General features: G+C 38.8%; 3 protein-coding genes across 3 annotated transcripts in view; all 3 read left to right on the plus strand.

Moving 5' to 3' along the window:
• Positions 1-854: 854 nt before the first annotated feature.
• LOC131304648 (protease Do-like 8, chloroplastic) lies at positions 855-9,169 on the plus strand. The gene is made up of 13 exons (XM_058331982.1): positions 855-1,220; positions 1,563-1,690; positions 2,353-2,435; positions 2,552-2,650; positions 2,823-2,889; positions 3,149-3,224; positions 3,353-3,419; positions 6,386-6,603; positions 7,028-7,095; positions 7,291-7,370; positions 7,585-7,671; positions 8,053-8,160; positions 8,806-9,169. The coding sequence occupies exons 1-13, from the start codon at positions 1,033-1,035 to the stop codon at positions 8,932-8,934; spliced, it is 1,398 nt and encodes a 465-aa protein (XP_058187965.1). The 5' UTR covers positions 855-1,032; the 3' UTR covers positions 8,935-9,169.
• LOC131304650 (myb-related protein 306-like) overlaps positions 4,000-20,489 on the plus strand; it is a 50,460-nt gene continuing 33,970 nt past the window's right edge. The window contains exon 1 of the mRNA XM_058331985.1: positions 4,000-4,003. The gene's annotated coding sequence lies outside the window, so the exon portion shown is untranslated. The remainder of the gene's footprint in view (positions 4,004-20,489) is intronic.
• Positions 17,703-19,879, plus strand: LOC131304649 (protein FEZ-like). The gene is made up of 3 exons (XM_058331984.1): positions 17,703-18,106; positions 18,378-18,679; positions 18,774-19,879. The coding sequence occupies exons 1-3, from the start codon at positions 17,926-17,928 to the stop codon at positions 19,458-19,460; spliced, it is 1,170 nt and encodes a 389-aa protein (XP_058187967.1). The 5' UTR covers positions 17,703-17,925; the 3' UTR covers positions 19,461-19,879.

Here is a 20,489-nt window from a genome sequence, read left to right on the forward strand (position 1 = left end):
TTAGCTTTTATTATTTATTACTTCCTTCGTCCCTAAATAAGTGTTCCAAAATTAGGTTTTACAAAACATACATATTTTTTATTAAAAAATTTAATTTTTTTTCACAATCTAATAGAATTTATTGCTATCTATTGATTTGTGAAAAAAAATTGATTTTTTTAACGAAAAAAATGCATCTTTTTGAAGGTCTGATTTTGCGCGCCGGACACTTATTTAGAGACGGAGGGAGTATTAAATAAGTGCACAATACAATCGATAAAACATTTTTTTTATCGCATGTGATACAACAAAGACAAAATTTAAATACATGTACAAGAAAAATTAGAGTGTGAAAATGGTGAACATTTTCAAAGAAAGAGATGTAGCTAGAGGCAAGACCTAAGCCACAAATTCGCATGTGCGTGCGTGTGAGTGAACGTGAGTAGAAGTGCAGGTGCGAGCGTGAAAGTGCATTTGAATCACATCTTAACATATTAAAATTTGCAAAAGAGGGAATTGATAACACGAGAGCACAGTGAGAGAATTAAAGAATTAAAAATGAAAACGTCAGATGTTTTGAAAGATTTCTCTTTAGGATTCAAAAAGTATTTTTTTAAAAATTTTCTCTAAATTCTCCCTACTCTCAACATTTCTCTCTCTATCTCTCTCTACTTATTACCCCTATTATTTTTCAAATTTTTTTTCAAACATCAATCCAAACAAAGTAATATGACGAAAGACAAGACATTAGCCACATAATTTTCAGCAAACCCGCACTTGCCAGTAAACCTGCGCTCTCGTTTTTAATATACCCCTAGCAAATTTTTTCGCGTTTCTTGATATATTTGAAGGATGTTCCAGGCTAAGCATATGCAATCGCGTTTTCAATCTTAGCTGTCGGAAAGTTCAGTGGTCCTGATACCTTCGGATGTTTCGATGCTCTCGTACTTCGACTTGAGGCAGGACAAGAGGAGAGAGAGAAAACCCTATCTACTCCTCTCTCTCTCGCTGTCAAACGAAAGTTAGGGGATACCGCAAGAATTGGAGAAAGAAATGCAAGTAATACAAGCATGCGATTCTCGTATTCAGCTTCTTCCGCAACCTCATCATCGAAACCAGATCCCAACACAAACAAGACGTTGCTTGGGTCGGCGCGAGCTCTGCATTTCCTCTCTCTCTTCTCCCTCAGAAGCACAACACAACGACGACGTCGTTTTAGCTCCCTCCATTTCCACTCCAAGGTGCTCTTCAATTCTATCCAAAAAAGAAACTTTTTTTCTAATCATTTGTTGTTCTCTCTTTTCAGAGATCAAACCCAATATTTAGGATTATCTAAAACTCACTGGTCCCACCTTCCCACTTTAATTTTGGCTAAATGTTGTCAAAAAAAATTCCCTTTGAACAAAATCAGTTTCCAACAGTTATTTCATCATTGGATGTAAATTGAGCCACATTTGTTTAATCCCATGTGACCATGTCTATCCAGCCAATCAAATTGGTGAGATGAGACTGGCTGAAAGACCATTAAAATCAACCTTGTTATTGCTCTGGAATTGAGTTATTAATCCTTGTGTTGCTCTTAGGATTGGTCGAGATCACGGAAATGATTTGGTCGAAGTAATACAGAAGAGCTCGAATTTCACAACTCGTCGGACGTTGTTTACTAGTGTATTCATGTACTCATGGTATCATCCTTCAAGGTACTTATCAGGTTCGCACAACTCAGCTTTGTTTCCCTTTGATGCAATTTTCATTTTCAAAAGAGGTGTGTGTATTGCAGCTTGACCCACTTAACGGAATAGATTCATAATCTAATTGTTCACTGATTATGTCCCTTATGCACGTTTTGGTATATTGAAAATGAGGCCCCGTTCCGCAACGCGAAATAAGAACTTATTTTTTAAGAAGGCAATTTCAAGCTTAAAAATGATAAGTTTATTAAAATCTAAAAATATGCAATATGGATTTTGTTTTAAAGATCTCAGTGAGATCTTTAATACGATGCAAAAAAAATTAAAAAATTAATTTTCATTTGCATTCTTTTTTAGTTTGAAAATATGAAATAAGTACTTATTTTTTAAGAAGGTGTTCTGGAACGGGCTCTAATGTAGCTAATTGACCTCTTACAGTGTAATAGCTTCGCGTTCGAATGGCCTGCACATTCTTTTGGCAATGCCAAGCATTATGGGTTTTGTAGATATTAAGTCAAATGTCATCTTTATTCAACATTATTAGTGGAGGACATCTCCATACTCGTGTCAATGTTTATTCATGCTATTTTTCTTAATTACTTGGGTTCGTACTTTAGGTGTGCTCTTTCGTTCTTACCTGCAGTTTTCCAACTGATCATTTATTCGAACTTTGGATATACAGCCCATGCTTTAGGGGATCCGTCTGTCACAATTGAGGAAGTGACGCCGCCTGTTTATCCTTCTGGTGGACTCTTCCCTTCTGAGGTTTACTTGCAATTATTTCAGTCAAATTGTTCTCCGTTTCTTTCTGAGTGGTGCATTTGTCAATTTCACACTCCCTCGGTTATGGTGGTTCAGGTGATTTATGTCTTTTTTGGCAGGAAAGGATTGTGAAACTCTTTGAGAAGAACACTTATGCTGTTGTCAACATCTTTGATGTAACATTGCGTCCTCAGCTAAATGTTACGGGTATGGTGGAGGTAATCCTGTGCAATTTTTGGACAAGTTATGTTTGAACATTTAATGGTGCTAACAAGAGCCTAGATGTATTCTGTGGCCCATGCACTAAATCTTTATTATTATAACATAAATAAAGTGCGGAAATTGTGTACTTCAACTGTTTTGCTGTCTTCTCATGCTTGTACATGGCAGATTCCTGAAGGTAATGGTTCTGGAGTGGTTTGGGATGGACAAGGTCACATTGTAACAAATTATCATGGTAAGCCAGTTAAGCGATTTATGTGCTTTTGCATGCATGCATTATCATACAGGAAGATATAAGTATTACATATAAATGAAATTAGCTACTTTGCGTTAAGTTGTCATTCACCTGGTTGGTGAGTGTGTCATGCCCTCGGTAACTGTTGAGATGATAATGATAGTTAATCGTTTTAAGTTACAGCATGGGAATTGAATGATTTGATGTTACAACAAGGGGGTTGAAATCTGACTAAACCATTTTTCTTTCAACTGTCTAGTAATAGGTAATTCCCTTTCGAGAAATCCAAGTCGTGGGCAAGTTGTTGCACGAGTTAATATTCTTGCTTCAGAAGGGTAAGTTTCAAAGTGTCCTTTGCCAGTATTTCATTGATTGAACTGCATACTGGATGGTCAATCTTTAGTTAAGTGCACATTCTTACTCTTTTTGCCTCAGTTCCTTATTGTGCTTGGTTTTTGAAAAGGGTCCAAAAGAATTTCGAGGGCACGCTGATTGGTGCAGACCGTGCCAAGGATCTTGCTGTGTTGAAGGTAAAAATTATCTTGAAACTTTATTACTCATGGAATTCTGCCTTTTTGTTGCATGTTGGCTGATCCCATACTTATGTACTCTCTTTTGAGTTCATAAGGCCTGGACTATGCTGAATACTTCTCCTTTTCTTTTGGGATGATTATTTATGTTGTAGTTTCTCTTGAATAACACTTGTTCTTTCCTATTTAATTTTTCTCATCAGTGATTTAATGAAAAAAAAGCTGTCTAAGCTCTATCATTCTTTTTAATTGTGGAATTAATCATGTAGGATAGCTTAGCCTTCCTATCGCCATTTGAAAGTGTAAGACTATGATCCCTAGTAAATACATAGTTGTATGTTCCAAATGCGTCAACTGTCATCGTGTGATTAGACGACAATACAAAATACATTTTCTAACTAATAAGTATGATGCCAGAATGATGTGGGTGATCCTAACTTGCTGGGTGTAATCTAAAAATATTCTTATGTGGGCACAGGTAGATCAAACTGTGGAGAGATGAATACAAAAGAGTGATATGAGTTGGCTTCTTATCACCTATGAGAGAAAAGGAAGTCTTGGGTTGGTTTCTAATGGGGAACAATGAGAGAATTTGGACTAGGACGTTTCCCCAGACGTGCAGAGTTAGTTTCCTTTGGCGGAATTTAAGTTCTCTACTTAGTGTTTACCAAATGCTAGCCTCTACTTAAACTATGGCATGTTCTCTATTGTCATCCTCATGGTATTTTATTGATTTACTAACTTGCTTCTCAGATTTTCTGTGACATGCCTCTTATTCAATTTCAAGAGAGGGACAGAAATATTTCCTATGGACTAGTTTGCTGCTGTGTACATTGAATTTATTATTCATCTTCACCACTGTGCATCTATACAATCTAGTAACACATTAGGAAGGAGTAACACAATGGAATTGCAAACTAATTTGAGTTTCGTTTGAAGGGTGAGGTAACATCACTGCTTTAATGGTGCCAGTCTGCCAGCCCAAATAACATCCCCTTGGCTATCCCTTTTGCTACGTGAAAGAGATTATATATCTGAAGGAGGTAGATTGACCTTATCCAGCTTATTACTTGGTGTCTATCTTTTGTATTGCGACCCTATGTAGCCTTCCAACTTATTTGACATCTATCATCTATTCCTTGTCCTATGGCCAGGAAAGTAGAGAAATTGTAGAGATATTCCATTTCAGAGGTCTAGAGAGGTTCCACTTCAGAGGTCTAGGGATGAATTTGAGTTCCATTTGTTGATTGGGGTGTTGTATGCCCGCCTATCTCAAACAGAGGGTCGGGGTCCATTAATTGGCTGTTATTAAGAAAGCCTTGTTTGGTGTGGCTTTGGAGGTTTGCTTTGGACAGCAAGCCCAAATGGAGAGAATTTTGTAGGAATAGCGGGATGTAGGTGTAAGGTGCCGCTCCGGATGCGCTGTAAAAATAACTTTAGGAAAAGAAAGGTTTTTCGAACTCACATATTATGAAAATGAAAAATAATTTTTCAAAATTTTTTGCACTGTTTAAAAGATCTCAATAAGATCTATCAAACTAGATCCATATCGATAGGAAAATTATTTGCATAAACACATGATTTTTGAGTTTGAAAAACCTTTCTTTTCCTAAAGTTTCTTTTACTGTTCATCCGGAACACCCCCTAATGGGTGCACCATTCGGTAGTAGAACCTTATTGGATGAGTTTGTAGAAGGGCATCACAAGGGGCATCATGAGGGTGAGGAATGAATATGCACAGTGAATCGTACCCATGGGTATTGGTAGGTGGGTGAGGTTTTGGCTGGTGCTTGGACTGGTCATAGACAACTCAGAGAGGCATTCTTGGATCTTCTATGGTTGGCTTCTGACCCTAATGCGACCAAGGAGGACTCTCACACTTCTGGTGCTAGTGGGACTGTTTAGAGTTCTTGGTTTCTTATAGCTTAGGAGGATTGCGAGATGAAGTCAGTGGTGGCTATTATCATTTCATTGCACGGTACAGTCGTGCGGCATCATGCTGATGTTATGGCTTGTGGTGCTTCTAACAAAGGTGTTTTTTGAGTGCCTCCTTACCACCAGTTAAAGGAATAGCGCGGAAGCTACTTTCACGCATTTAGAGGCGCTTGCCGAAGTAAGGCTCCTCCTTGTGTCATTTTCTTTGCTTGGACAGCAACTTATGATGCTATCTTGAAGTGACAACCTTAAGAAGAAATAAAGTGGTGACCATTTGATGTTGCATGTTTAACAAATGAGAGTGTGAAACACCATCTCCTCCGTAGCCCTCTGGTGAGAGAGTTGTAGAGTCTGGTTTGTTCTGCTTTTGGTATCACATGGGAAATGCGGGCTTTCAGTGGGAGTTAACTATAACCTACTGGTTCTTGGGTTGGCGGGCCAATGAAGTCTGACATGAAGGTTTGGCACACAGCAACAGGTTTTGTCGATAGGTGAACAAAATGCATGGGAGCTCTTTTGAGAATGTCGATCTTCCTCTTTTGCAGTTTTCGGAGATCTCTTCTCTTCTCTCCTTATCTTTTGCCTGCCAGAGGAGTTTCCTTCATTATTTTGGGGCTTTTGTCTTTACGTGCAGCTAGATGGTTTGTTTCATGGCGCCTTTTGAGTCGGTAGGGTTCACCACCTCAAGGCGTTTTTGATAACACGGTTCACTCTTCATCTGAAAAAAAAAGAGGCATCTGATTTCATCTTCTTTCTCTTGGTTCCGTTTTTTGTATTTGTTATGATTAGTTGGTACTTCCCATTCAATGGCTTCATCTTTAGAGGGGGCAATGTATCTATGAGTCCATCATTTTTGGATACCACGCCAAGAGAGATGCACATCTTTAAAATTGCTCGAGGGGTTTTTGTGGTTTGTTCAACCTGTATGTTCTCACTATGCATATTTCACGAATTGATATTTCGAAAATGAATTTTGCTTTTTTGATCTGACTTTAGAAAATGAATCCCTAACATCATAAATAACACAACAGGTGGAAGCCTCTGAAGAATTGCTGAGGCCAATCAAGGTGGGGACATCGTCTTCTTTAAGAGTTGGCCAACAATGCTTAGCTATAGGAAATCCATTTGGTTTTGATCACACTCTCACTGTTGGGGTTGTTAGTGGACTGAATCGCGACATATCTAGTCGAAGTGGAGTCACAATCGGTGGTGGTATACAGACAGATGCAGCTATTAATCCCGGAAATAGGTACTTTGTGTGAATATCCATTCTCTGGTTCTGATTTCTCTCGGTATTATTTTGTATGGTGTTCTCGTTTCATCCCTTGTGAATGTGTATTGGGTAACTTTTGGATTTCCAGTTGTGTTCTTTTTATTACATTGTTAACCACCAACTCATCTAAAAGCTTAAGCTGTTAGAGAGAGGGGCAACTTTATTATTTATATTCTCAACACGCCCCCTCACGTTTAGCCACACTCTTCTCCATAAGTGGGCTAAACATGTGTAAATTTCAATCATTAGGTAGGTGGTGAGTTTTGAACCCTGGATCTATTGCTTGCTCTAATACCATATTAGATTGTTAACCACCAACTCATGTAAAAGCTTAAGCTGTTAGAGAGAGGGGCAACTTTATTATTTATATTCTCAACACTTTTCAATGTAATCCTGGCAGTGGAGGTCCTCTACTGGATTCAAAAGGGAATTTAATTGGGATCAACACAGCTATATTCACTTCGACAGGTACTTCCTTGCCTCCACCCTTATTGCATCATGTGTAAGAATCTGAAAAGACTAATGAAAGTTGTCGGTACCTGTTAGTGTGCTGAGTGGTCATAGTAAAAGCCCTTTTTGAGGCCTATACTCCATATTTACTCGAGGGTATTCTCTTTAGAAATCCTCATCAGATAGAGTGATGTTATGTTTTTGTTGCTGCAGGGACATCTGCTGGTGTAGGGTTTGCAATTCCATCCTCAACCGTCGCAAAGATAATACCTCAGTTGATTCAATTTGGCAAAGTATGTTCTCTTGCTACTAGATCAGTTTCTCTCTTTTATTAAGCCTACCCTAATCGGATCCTATGTGTCCTTTTCTCTCTCACAACTTGGGTTTAAGAACTGCTATCAACATTTTAAAAAAATGGCTCTTTGGAAATCATTTTTGCAGGAATTTGTTCAATATGAATTTGAAGCATGCCAGATAATAATTTTATGTTTATTCCATCCATGTTAGGTTTATCGAGCTGGGTTAAATGTGGATATTGCTCCCGACTTGGTTGCGAATCAACTTAATGTGCGAAATGGAGCTTTAGTTCTGCGGGTATACCTCCATAATTTTCAGAGCTCCAAAACTGTTTTATGTATATTGGTGTTTTTTCTTTGGTAAGTAATTTTTTTTTTTAAATAATTGGTGTTGTGACCTGAACCTGGAGGTATAGGAGGGCTATTGTTTCAGTGATATTCTGAGAGCAGCCACTTTGTGTATATATTGCCAAATGTTAGGTCTGTCTCCAATCCTCCCCAGTCCATACCCCAATCACTAGATAGATGGGTTCTATTATTGTTGATCTCCCGCCCATACGCCAATCACTAGATGGGTTCTGTTATTGTTGGTGGCGGTGATGTTGTAACCTGAAGTTTGAGTATGTCTTTTGCCTATGTGTCAGGTATATTTTCTTGAATTTCCTTTATGGTGTTGTAGGTTCCAGGAAATAGTCTTGCAGCGAAAGCCGGGATACTTCCCACTACAAGGGGCTTTGCTGGTAATATTGTGCTGGGGGATATAATAGTAGCAGTGGACAACAAACCTGTGAGCTATTTCTTATTCCAACTCTTTTGTCAATAATATTTGGTTAGTTTCCATTTGTCAAAGCTGCAAGCTTAGTGCTTGCAAGCCTTGCATGTCACCTTTCACGCGTGTGGGAATACGTTTACTTTTTTGGGTGTGTAAGTAGAAATGTAAATTTATGTTTAGGTACGCATGATTTTATGATTTCTCTAATTTGGAAGTAATCACCAAAGGACCAATGGGCCTCAAAGGATAATTTACTGTGCATTTTGTTCTATGTGGTACTGGTATTCTATTTTGCTTCTTGATAAGGATTTCTTGAAAACTCTTGCAATGTTGAATATTTCCAGTGATAACTATTGAACAATGACAGAATCACAATACGAGACTTTCTGCTTTGGGGAGATGGAAATTAGGATGGAATCGTTTTGCATATAACTATATAAGTGTTTGCTGAAGAATACAATCTGCTATGATATACTTCCATATCTGTTTTCACTTTCTTTTGGGTGAACAATTTGGTGTATCGCCGATAGATTTTCCAAAATGAAGGGGGTACATTAAGCAGAACGTATTTTTGGGTGAACAATCTGCTCGGTGTTCTTGTGTAGTTTACCCATGTAAATTCCACAAGCTATCACTTACTGTTGTTTTCTGGTTGAACAGGTTAGAAGTAAAGCGGAGTTGGATAGAGCGTTGGACGACTATAATGTTGGGGACAAAGTCCTCCTGAAGATTCAGAGGGGTAATGAGAACTTGGAGCTGCCTCTACCTTTAGAGCAAAACGATTCATGACAAAGGAGATTGATAGCCATGTACTTATTTGTAGTTCTTACCTTCATATTGAATTGGAGAGAGAGAGAGAGAGAGAGAGAGAGAGAGAGAGAGAATGGGTAGCAGTAGTTTCCACTCCTGTCTTTGTACTTATTTTCTGATGTATTGATTTTATGTTTACCGTAGGCTGATGTAAGACTTCACCTCATGAATGAATTGTACTAGCAATTATATGTAATGATGCATTTCATTTCAAGCCGTTTGTTAAGAGAGCAGTGCTAAGGACGTACATGTCCAGACATAAATCCGGACACAAAATCTGTTTGGAACTGTTGATGCACATGGGAGCCATATGATACACGCGGGACCTGTAGCGGACCGAACGCAACCACCCGCAGTCGGCGGCCACTACCGTGCCTGAACTGGGTTCGGCTATTGGCCGAGACTCACCGTTGGGAAGATTCTTCAGGGAGCTCTGGCACCGTACGTAATTCAAGCTCGGCCACCATCGGTGGCGCACTTGTCAACGTGTTCCTCGCACATGCCGCCCATCGGGCTCGGCCATATACCAGGTTCGGCCGGGAATGGGGTTCGGTTACATTCAAGGCTCGGCTGCCCGCCGGGCCACGTGGCCCTTCACGTGACAGAAGCGGTTATGCTAGAGGATAATGATGAGCGCACATGAAAGGTGCCAGCTCAAGCCAAAACGGTTGTCGGATCTATTCTGTGAGCTCACGATGACGCCATCTGGCTCGTGCCAGGCACATGACGATGCTTGGAGAGCAAGTCGGGGAGACTCTATAAATTCTGAAGGATGATTACTTTGGAAGGTACACACTCTACACTACCTAAAAAATCCTAACTTCTCACTTGATTCTCTGCATATTCTCATCCTCTCGCCGGAGGGCCTTGCCGGGCAACCCCAGCCAGGTCTTAGTCGTGCGTTCACTGTGCATGACTCGAGAAGAAGACAAGAAACCCACGAACCAACGGAGGAGGGTTGCAGATCAATGAATCACAGGCCACACAGGACCATAGACACATAATTCTTCAAAATGTCATGCACTTCCACACTCAATCTTCGCACTGCACTCACGCTCTCGATCTTTGCCCTCACGAATTTTAGTACTCTGAGATGAAATTTACAGACGCTTTCATGCTCGCACATGCGAATTGTGCGACTTAGCTTGGGACTAATATACATTGAACAGTTATAGACAATCATTTCCGGACATCTCATACCCAAGCATTTCTGTCGCTGAAATTGGTTCAATCTGCCGTGACGAATATTTACATGTTAGTGAAATTGTAAAAGGTCTAAAATGTTGTGCTCTGAATGGTTCGGATGCGTGCTCAGATACCACGTGGACATATCCTATTTGCGCTAAAAAACTTCTCCGCCTAATTAATAGATTCGGTACAATGACTAACGTCCATGAAAATGACAGTATACTGGATTATTAAGCAATAACAATAATTGCATACCTACAATTTCTTGAAATAGTTAGGCATATAGATTCTCCCTAGAAATTTTTTTGGATACAATGGTCGTGGGGTGAGTCCTACGCATATATAAGTGCCACCTCATATAAGAGGAGCATTGCAAATGACCGTTGTATTTAAATTTTCTCTTGGCTGTAATGAATTACTCGTGGCTGCAAAAAATTACTCTTGGCCAAGAATTACTTTTGGCCGCATTGAATTGCACGGCCTCATCGAATTGCATTTGACCGCATTGAATTGCACTTGGCCGCATTGAATTACTTTTGGCCTCATCGAATTTCACTTGGCCGCATCGAATTGTACTTGGCCGCTACGAATTGCACTCTGTCACAAAGAATTACTCTCGGCCGCGAAGAATTACTCTTGGCCGCATCGAATTGCACTTAGCCGCTACGAATTGCTCTTGGCCACGTCGAATTGTACTTGGCTGCGTCGAATTGCACTCTGCCGCAAAGAATTACTCTCGGCCGCAAATAATAACTCTTGGCCGCTACGAATTACACTTGGCCGCATCTAACTGCACTTGGCCGCTACTAATTGCTCTTGGCCGCGTCGAATTGCACTTGGTCGCTATGAATTGCTATTGGCCGCGAAGAATTACTCTTGGCCACAAATAATTACACTTGGCCGCATCGAATTGCACTTGGCCGCTACGAATTGCTCTTGGCCGCATCGAATTGCACTTGCCGCTACGAATTGCTATTGGCCACGTCGAATTGCATTTGGCCGCGTTGAATTACACTTGGCCTCACAATTCTTTGCGGCCAATTGCAATTATGTGTGGTCAAGTACAATTCAATGCGGCCAAGAGCAATTATTTGCAGCCAAGAGTAATTTTTCGCTGCTAGGAGTAATATTTTCGGCCATGAGTAATTCTTCGCGTCAAATTCTTTCTTTTTAACTAATAGGTAAGAGAACAAAATTGTTGTTCAATATAACTTGAGCCGTTGGTTTAGATGATTTGGAATTTCATAATCTGTGTGGGATTGAAGATTGTAGATTTTTTGTTGGAGCATTTTGGGTAGACAGAGTTTCAAACTCTACTCCTTACTTGGTTATATGTAATCTTGGAACTATGTTGCTTTTCTATTTTTCTAGGTCAGTTAAGAAAACAAGTGCGATAGGGGTGTCACTTTTGAGTGAGTGGACGTTCAAAAAATTGAATTCGAGTTAGAATACCGTATGATTATACATTTTTAATATCTCTGATGCTATCCCTGAATGCAAATAACATAATTAAACAGATTTGGTAACATTTGTTGTGTTAGGCTATTTATGAACTTGGTTAGATGGACCATGTTTGAAACTTATTCTTAAAATGAAAATTTCAGAGAAGTAGATTTTGTTGGGAGAAGAAATTTTTTTCTAATTCACGGTAACTTGTAATGCTTCTCTCGCATGAGGTAAGACTATAAGCATATCCGGGACTCACCTCATATGAGATGGCGTTAAAAAGAACCGTTATATCCAAAAAAAAACCTTCGAAAAAGTGGGATTTGATACTTCATTTAGTCTATGTTTAAAAAGCATTGCGCCGTACCTTTAGGCACAAACAATTACTAGTAAATAAATAATGGTAGCTAAATAATATTAAAAAAAAAACCTTTAACCTGCAACTAAAAATAACATTATACTCCTACATAACAGGATTTTTTCTTGCTTATGCACGGATAGGATGCTTGTAAGCTTTCTACTTCAATTATTTTACACTTTTAATTCGGTTTTTTCAACTATTATATTAATTTCTGAATTGTTAAATGTTGGGTCTTATGGAAAACGCCGTAAAATTAGACGGCAAAGTTGAAAAAAGTACTGTACCATAAGCTATGACGAAATCTATTATCTTATCTGAATGTGTATTTTTGAATGAATTGTGGGTCTTATTCTTTCACTGCTTTTTTTTTTTTTTTTTTATAACCGGGTGTATGGGTCAGCTTGTATGTATCTCGACTAATTCCAAGGCCTTGAGATGGACGATTGGGCAAATCCTCCAGTGGTCCCAAGGTTTAGAAATGTTTGGCCTCCGTGGGTCTTATGTGCATGATTGGGTCGCCGGAGTTGGAGATCTATGTTGGTGGATGATGATGGCAATGTTTTTTTTTTCATTTTCTTGTTGGTTTGCGATCCTTTGGTTCTTCTTCTCCCATTTGTGGAGGTTTTCTCTTCGGTTTCTTGCCGTAAGTTTTTCTCCTGGCTGGGTTTCTCCCAGTTGGATTGTTTTGGATTGTTTCTTGTTTCTGCAAGAAAATGTTTAGTTGGTTTAGGGTATAATCTGTGAGATTAATCCCGGCCCGCTGTCTTGGTTACTTGGTCCTTTGTCTAAGGACGAACTTTCATCTTGATGTAATATTTGGTTGGAGTTATAATATCATTTGTTATCGATTGGCAAAAAAAAAAAAAAAAAGCACTTCAATTATTCTTTCACTCCTCAATTCAACTGTAGCCTAACTCTAACATAATCTCAGTTATAGACTTGGAATTTTGTACGATAAAAGGTTACGTATTAAATGTGCTAATTCAAGTACTAATAAAATCATAAGTGGCTTACCATGATATTACTAATATCAGCTACGGTAACCTCTCGGGATCACTGAGGTTTGTCCGGTCGTTAATTTCATAACTCAAGATTATTCGAAGTCCACGTAAAACTGGTCTAGACACCCACAAATAAAATAATAATATGATACATTAATCGGTACTCTTACCGTAAAATCGAATATGACCAAACACTTCAAAAATATGCTGTCCATCATCTAGTTATATATCAAGTTCATGAAGTTCATTGCTTATGTTGTCTTTTGCTAGTTGCTTACACTAATTACCCACCATATAAGAATCTTGAACTTCACTATCAAACTGATACTACCTATATTCCTGTACTCAATAATCTTGTTGTTGGAAACAAATTCCCATCAATATTTCATGGATTTGCAACCTTTCTTCAGTCATAACCATATAACGAACGAATTCCAATAGATTTCCTTCCAAAAATTTTGTTTCAAGGAAAATTTAATATCACTAATTCACTATAAGTTAAGATGATGAGTCAACTTTTGATTTATTAATTACTTCCTTTGAGATACGAATAGGGCTCATACCAAACCATAAGGTTCGAAATTCAAATTGTAACTCAAAACATGTAAGCAACTATGCACTTTCAAAATGAAAGTTTCTTTCAATGAGATTATACCTTGATTTCTCACTGATAACCAGACAAGATCCTATATGGTATGCATGATGCCAACTTTGTTGGGATGCTTGTTTTGTTATGCCGTTCTCTCTTGGTACTTTTAATCTTAATTATTTGTGTCCTTCTATTCAAAGATTAATAAATTCTTTTTTGTTGTTCAAAAATATACTATATAGTAAGCATGATGACTAAGAATGTAACCAAATGTTAGGCTAGTAATTTTGTTACGTAATGAGTTTTACCTGAACATAAATCCTGTTTCGGAATATAAGTACATTTTCTCTCTTATTCTCATCCCACATCGGATGGATTTCAGCTCTTTAGGTCCGCTGCCTCCCTAAATTTCATTTGTGTGAATGTGGGTTATGTCATATGAATACTATAATAATAATAATAATAATATAAGCTGTAGATTAACAGTCTTGTCTTTGTTACTTGTGGTGCTGTTATTGTTGACTTCTACAGGAACTCTCACAACATTTTATTTCTAGAGCCTGATTAAAAGGGCCATGGATTTGGGCTTCTAGATGACTAGAGAAAGAACAACCAAAAACGAAATTATAAAACGTCTTTATTTAAAGTTACAAACTAACAAGTTTTTCAAAATTTTCTTGTTACAAATGTGGCGGTTGAGTTGTTCCTATCATATTAAGCCAATATGGGGCTCTATTTCTCATACCGAAGGTAAATATAAAATAGTTGGGGTCTCGCAGAATTAGTCGAGATACACGTAAACTGGTCCAGACACATGAGTTAGCGAAAAGATTCATTACCACACCACGTAACGGTCAGTAAGAGAAGTTAGTCAAAGCGAGTTTAATTTGTAAAGCATTTGACATGGCAGTGTTAAAGGGATTAATGGTCACAAGGAAAGAGGTAAGTACGAGAAAGCTTTGGTTTGAAGAATTTTGACCCGTTTTCCAACTTGGGTTTGCACGCACGGGTTGCAAAACCTAGGTCCTGGCCCTGGTGGAATAGACAGGAAGGGTTTCAAACGAGGGCTAAAATTTTGGAGAATTGCACTAACTTTTGGGTTCCCCAGTTGGGCCATTTGACTCTAAAGATTTGCAGACTCATTTATGACTCGGTGCTTGTTCTCCAACGAGCAGACATGGTTAGCAAACTTAAGCACCAACTCCTTCAAAACTTGGGCACTCTTCTTAATTAGTCAATGAAATGTCAAACGTAGTAATGGCTTGGTGGTCTTGACTTGTGACTTAAGGGTTTGCTTCGGTTTTAGGTTCAATTCTCCCGCCCTTACCAGCAACTCCTGAGACCGCCTCACCCTCACGCTAGCTTAACAGCGTAAGCGTGTGAAACGGTTATGAAAGGAGTTATAAGGATCAGTTTGAGACGCATGCAAGCTCATCGGGACATTCAGCATTACAAAAAAAGAAAAGAAAGGGTTGACATAATTTTAGACAAGGGCACTGTGGTCTTTGAAGAAAACAACGGTAACAAATTGCAAATTGTTCGTTCCTTTTGAAACGTCTGCGGCTTCTAAGGTCGGGGGTGTGGCATTTCCAAAAAATTGAAATTCAGGAATTTCCCACTTCAAAATGAAAAGATCAAAAGTGTATATATTGACCAGTGCATCATCTTGACATAGCTGAATGTAGGGGTTGCAAACAAGTCCAATCGAGCCGAGTCTTGGAATGTTCAAGTTCATTCGGTTAGTTTTTAACCGAACTCGAACTCAATGAAACTTCGTCGAGCCAAGCTTGAGCCGAGCTTGCTTAGGTTTGAGTCGAACTCAAACTTGTTTACGAGCCTTAAATATTAGATATTTATGCTATCATACAGGTCTAAAACTATAAACAAAAATTTTAATTTGTGCATAGATAGGTTCATACATATATAAAATTATAAAAACATATTAAAATTTAAGTTTTTAGAACTTTTAAAAGTTCGTACAAGTTATAAGATTTCGTTATATACATGTACAAGTTTATACATATGGAAAGTTATATGCGAAATTCTTATGAGAACATATATAGACACTAAGTTCCCAAGCCTAATCGAGTTGAATCTTGTTATAACTAATATCTACTCCTAGTCATGTGAATTGGCCAAACATGTAATATAACATGCAGTTCCACCTAAACTTCCGAACCTTTAATTGTAGTAATGAACAGTCCAGATTTGGACTATCTCATCCAGTCCAAAACTTGAACCAGAGAGTAAGTGAACCCAATGTGAAAATAGGAATTTCAAATTGTGAGGGGAATAAATAGCTCTAAGAGCAAACTGTGACGGCAAAACAGTCATGCTCTTCTAGAAGAGGGAGACCAACAAAGGTGGAATTAGTATGAAAGGGAAATCTTTGAGAAGTTGCTGCACAATATTTTTGCTGAAAATGAGCCAAGATGAACTACCCAGTCCTCATTCCATTTTTCCTTTTCATATTGGTTTCGTATTTAATTTGTTTACACTCAAGTTTTTAGTTTATGTGGAAGCAATCAATGAACAAAAAATAAAGTAATGGCGTATTAAATGTCTCGGAAAATTCGAATCGTTTCATGGTATTTTTACAAGAATTTAGAGATGAATAGAATATAGTAACAGTGTTCTTAAAAAGTCTATAATGACATCGTGAAGCATGGCGTTTTTGCGTCGTTCTTTCTATCTTCTTTCTTGGTTTTTATAATCGCAGCTTCTTTTCATGAGTTATTCAAGACTACAAGCTTCCATGAAAGTGACACAACCTAATCAAATATGAAAGGTGTGGCTATTAATGCCGTTATATATAATATATAAGTGGTGAAGCATACCGGTGTTCACACCTAAAGCAAACACTTTTGTTACAAGTGACATGAATACTTCAATTCAAATATGTACGAACAAGAAATCCTAATACCAGACACACATATAAGCCCAAATACTAAGGACAAAAGGCAAATTACTAGTGCAAATATGCGTATATAGGTTAATCTAAGGTACAAGTAAACTGGTCCGGGACACCCAACATTCCGAAAAATGTGTATATCTTTACTTATATAGATATGTAAAGTTCCTTATTTTTCCTCATTAATTTTCTCGTCAGTGTGAACTGTGAAGGTGCAAAATAACCTCCTCATAGAACCAATATTTCTACAGGTCTGGTATTTTATTATTATAGCATTCCAGAGGGAGATGTTCTGATTATTCCTTTAATAGTCAAATGGTTGTTTATAATGTATTACTTACTTTATACAATCTACATAAGATCCAAAATATCCCATGCCTCTGGCAGGTAAGGAGTTCATATCTGGGACTGGGAGAGAGAATGAGGGGTCAGAGGTCCTGAGAAAGAATGGAATAACCGAAAAAGCTCCAAGGTTACACCGGTTTGTGGGTTTGTTCCCCACACAATTGTCCAGTATACGATTCTTGGAGTCAGGCCGAAAGAAAATAATTTCCCATGATTCCCAAGTTCTAGCGTCGATGGCCTGCCTTTGACCAGACCAGGAAGGAAATTAGTGAGGTGAGCGTAAGCTAGTCCAACACTCTTGACCGTAAAAAAAGAAAAGAAAAAAGAATGGAATAGAAAGTGGCAGTTTTTGGATAACAAGAATTACTGATATTTATCCCAAAAAGGGTCTCAGAATAATTTTCAGAGTATCTAGAATGACTACAAAAGTTGAGCTATTTTAATTGCCAACGGCTAAGTGCATGGTTTACAAAAAAAAGAAACAATTCCAAGACTGAGTATATTTTAAAAAGCTAATGATTTAACTAATGTCACGGTCAGAAGATTGCTTCGTAATTCCATCGAATATCGCGACGAAATATTAGGAGAAGCACACGTGGGGAGAGCGCGAGAGGTGTGTGAAATCGGTATGATTTCGCGCATTCCCATGAACAGTTGAGAGTTTATTTTGAGATTTGGAAATTTGGATGTAAACAAGCAAATCCAAAATGTGTTCGTGAGGTTCATTTGTAGAAGTCCACGGCCTTGACTTGTGTTCCATGGTAGCTGTTTCTGAGAGAGAGAGAGAGAGAGAGAGAGAGAGAGAGAGCTTAATTTAAGCTTCTCCCCTAAGTTATTCTTGATTTTCGCAGAACACACTCTCCGTTGCAATTACCCAGAAAAGGTGGCTAAGGCTTCGGAGTCAGACCCCTACTCAGGAAGCATAACTTGGCTTTTTGAACCAAGAGAAATAATACTGTTTTCCACTCTTGAGTTTGCGCCATTGAGTTGCTTCACAGCTTAAATTGGTCCAGAAACAAAGGTACCCTAGTGTTCTTTTCCGTTCAGGTTTTCAGTTTCTGACTTACACCTGAAGTCTTAGTTTTCGATCAGAGAGAGAGAGAGAGAGAGAAACGAAAGGAAGGAGAGCATGGATGAGAAGAGTGATGTTGATAGGATAGACGATGTCATGTTACCGGGGTTCAGATTCCACCCGACAGATGAGGAGCTTGTCGGGTTCTACTTGAAGAAGAAGATTCAGCAGCGGCCTCTTCCTATTGAACTGATTAAGCAAGTGGACATCTATAAGTATGATCCATGGGATCTTCCAAGTAAGATAATCCTTCACTCCATGCGCGAAGTTTACGAAATACGAACACTCTTAACTTGCTTTTGTTGTCTTCTTCATCCTTTCGGGTTCTTGGTTGGATTACATCCTACATAAACAGAAGTTTCTTCTTCTTTTTTTTCTGTTTTTTTCTTCAGGCAAACTAGCAACGCAAGAAGTTCACTTGCCTTTTCTTGTACAGAAAATTTCTTGACTCAGCTACTATATACCATACATTTCTTACTAATAGAAGCTATTTCCTTGATTTTCACCAGAGCTGGCAGCTACCGGTGAGAAAGAATGGTACTTCTACTGCCCAAGGGACCGTAAATACAGGAACAGTGCACGGCCAAACCGTGTCACAGGAGCTGGTTTTTGGAAGGCCACCGGAACAGACCGGCCAATTTACGCCTCTGATAGCACCAAGTGCATTGGTCTCAAGAAGTCCCTGGTTTTCTACAGGGGTAGAGCTGCCAAAGGACTCAAAACTGACTGGATGATGCACGAGTTTCGACTGCCTTCTATCTCTGACTCGGCATCACCTAAGAAACTTTTCGACAAAAACATTCCTGCAAATGTAAGTCTGTAATTCTTAGGATTCTTCAGTTTTACGGGTGTTTTTATCAGCTAAACCACAAGCTAAATTGTTGTTTTCATCATTGTACCTACAGGAGGCATGGGCGATTTGCAGGATATTCAAGAAAACCAACTCTATGGCACAAAGAGCACTTTCTCATTCTTGGGTATCCCCAATACCAGAAACTACAGCATCTGATATACTGAACTTCGGACCGCACTCTACTCATTTAAGTTCGGAGACCCTCTTTTCTTGCACAACTGACATTGGATCAGCCTCCCAGTTATGCAATACCTATGACTTACAGCAGGTCTCTACTGCCGGTTTTTCGCCTATGGATGTCCCCTCCTATAAACCCATGAATCCAACAGTTACCAAAACATCTCCCTTTCCCACAGGCTTATTTTCACCTCAAGAAATGTCAGAACTCACCACCAAGAACACACATGGTTTTTCCTCCATATTTTGCAACCTACCACCTGCTATAATAGGGGATGTTAGCAAAAACTGCGGGAGTATAGACTTTCAGGAGCCACAACGACAGTTGAATGGTTTCTCTATTAGTTCACAAGATATGCAGGGCAGCATAGGCGGTTTAGAGGATGATCTGGGACTAAGGAAATATTCAAGTGAAGGCCATGATAGTAACGGATGGGGAAACATCCGATCATTTGTCTTTCCTTTCAGTTTGCCATCGGATCTTCCTGACGAATGGAAGCCAAGTCTTCAATGGGATTCACCCCCTTGTCCCAGTGAGATGTCCACCACTTACCATGAGTAAACGGTATACTCAATTGAATCGATACACAGGGTAGGTAGTTTACATCTCACTTTAGATCAAGTAAGTAGGGGCTAGCATCGAGACATATTCTGTTTACGGTCTTAGCATCGAAGACCTATTCTGTTTACAGTCTTAGTCTTAGTAACGGATGGGGAAACATCCGATCATTTGTCTTTCCATTCAGTTTGCCATCAGATCTTGCTGATGAATGGAAGCCAAGTCTTCCGAGTGAGATGTCCACTACTTACCATGAGTGAATGGCATCCTAAATTGAATCGATATACCGGGTAAGTAGTTTACATCTCGCTTTGGATTAAGTAAAATAGGGGCTTGCATCGAAGACGTATTCTGTTTAGTCTTAGTGTACAGTTTCCTGTATTACGATCAATCAACATGTACTTAAAGCGAAGATGTACTGTTTAACCATGCTGTTCTTTCCCATTCTTTTTGCTCCAGTCATCTTCCTTTTCGCATTGTGTATGTTTCGAATCATGTCTAGCTATTTGAGAGGTTCATTAACTTTCGGTGACTTGATTCAAGGGCTACTTCTTAAACTTTTACTAGGATGCAAAGGTTCGCAACATTTTAGAACAGAAAATCAAAGAATTTAAGTCAAAGCTAGAATACTTATTAGTCATTAAGGGCGTGGGCCTAAAAAGTGATATATTTGGCATTTGGAAAATGACAAATGATGAAGCAGTATATTTCATAAATTGGAACTTGCAATACATGCAATATTTTGCCAAGACGCACGAAATTAAAAGCCAAACGTTGATTTACCTGCATTGACATTCGACAGAGGACTTGCACTCTGCCGGGGTTCTTCCAGCCATTCCATGAACCAAACCAGGTTTCCCACAGCCTTACCACGACTGAGAAAATTGTTGAAGTAACACTACTCGAGGCATACACAAGAATTGCTCGTACAACACGCAACCCTTCAGACCAGTCAACTACCCGCGTCCATGTCTTGAAGTTAATGTTTCTATCAGCACAAACATTTCAAATAAAGTTTGAAAACTCATGGAT

This window comes from Rhododendron vialii, chromosome 10a (genome assembly GCF_030253575.1).
Source record: "Rhododendron vialii isolate Sample 1 chromosome 10a, ASM3025357v1".
Taxonomy (NCBI): domain Eukaryota; kingdom Viridiplantae; phylum Streptophyta; class Magnoliopsida; order Ericales; family Ericaceae; genus Rhododendron; species Rhododendron vialii.

What these genes read in the sequence shown, in the direction of transcription:
- LOC131304648 (XM_058331982.1), top strand. Translation starts at nt 1,033, where the DNA reads ATGCAAGTAATACAAGCATGCGATTCTCGTATTCAGCTTCTTCCGCAA. An exon ending in CCCTCCATTTCCACTCCAAG is followed by an intron (nt 1,221 to 1,562) that starts GTGCTCTTCAAT and finishes TGTTGCTCTTAG; the next exon opens with GATTGGTCGAGATCACGGAA. An exon ending in AGGATCTTGCTGTGTTGAAG is followed by an intron (nt 3,420 to 6,385) that starts GTAAAAATTATC and finishes ATAACACAACAG; the next exon opens with GTGGAAGCCTCTGAAGAATT.
- LOC131304649 (XM_058331984.1), top strand. Translation starts at nt 17,926, where the DNA reads ATGGATGAGAAGAGTGATGTTGATAGGATAGACGATGTCATGTTACCG. An exon ending in TGATCCATGGGATCTTCCAA is followed by an intron (nt 18,107 to 18,377) that starts GTAAGATAATCC and finishes GATTTTCACCAG; the next exon opens with AGCTGGCAGCTACCGGTGAG. An exon ending in ACAAAAACATTCCTGCAAAT is followed by an intron (nt 18,680 to 18,773) that starts GTAAGTCTGTAA and finishes TTGTACCTACAG; the next exon opens with GAGGCATGGGCGATTTGCAG.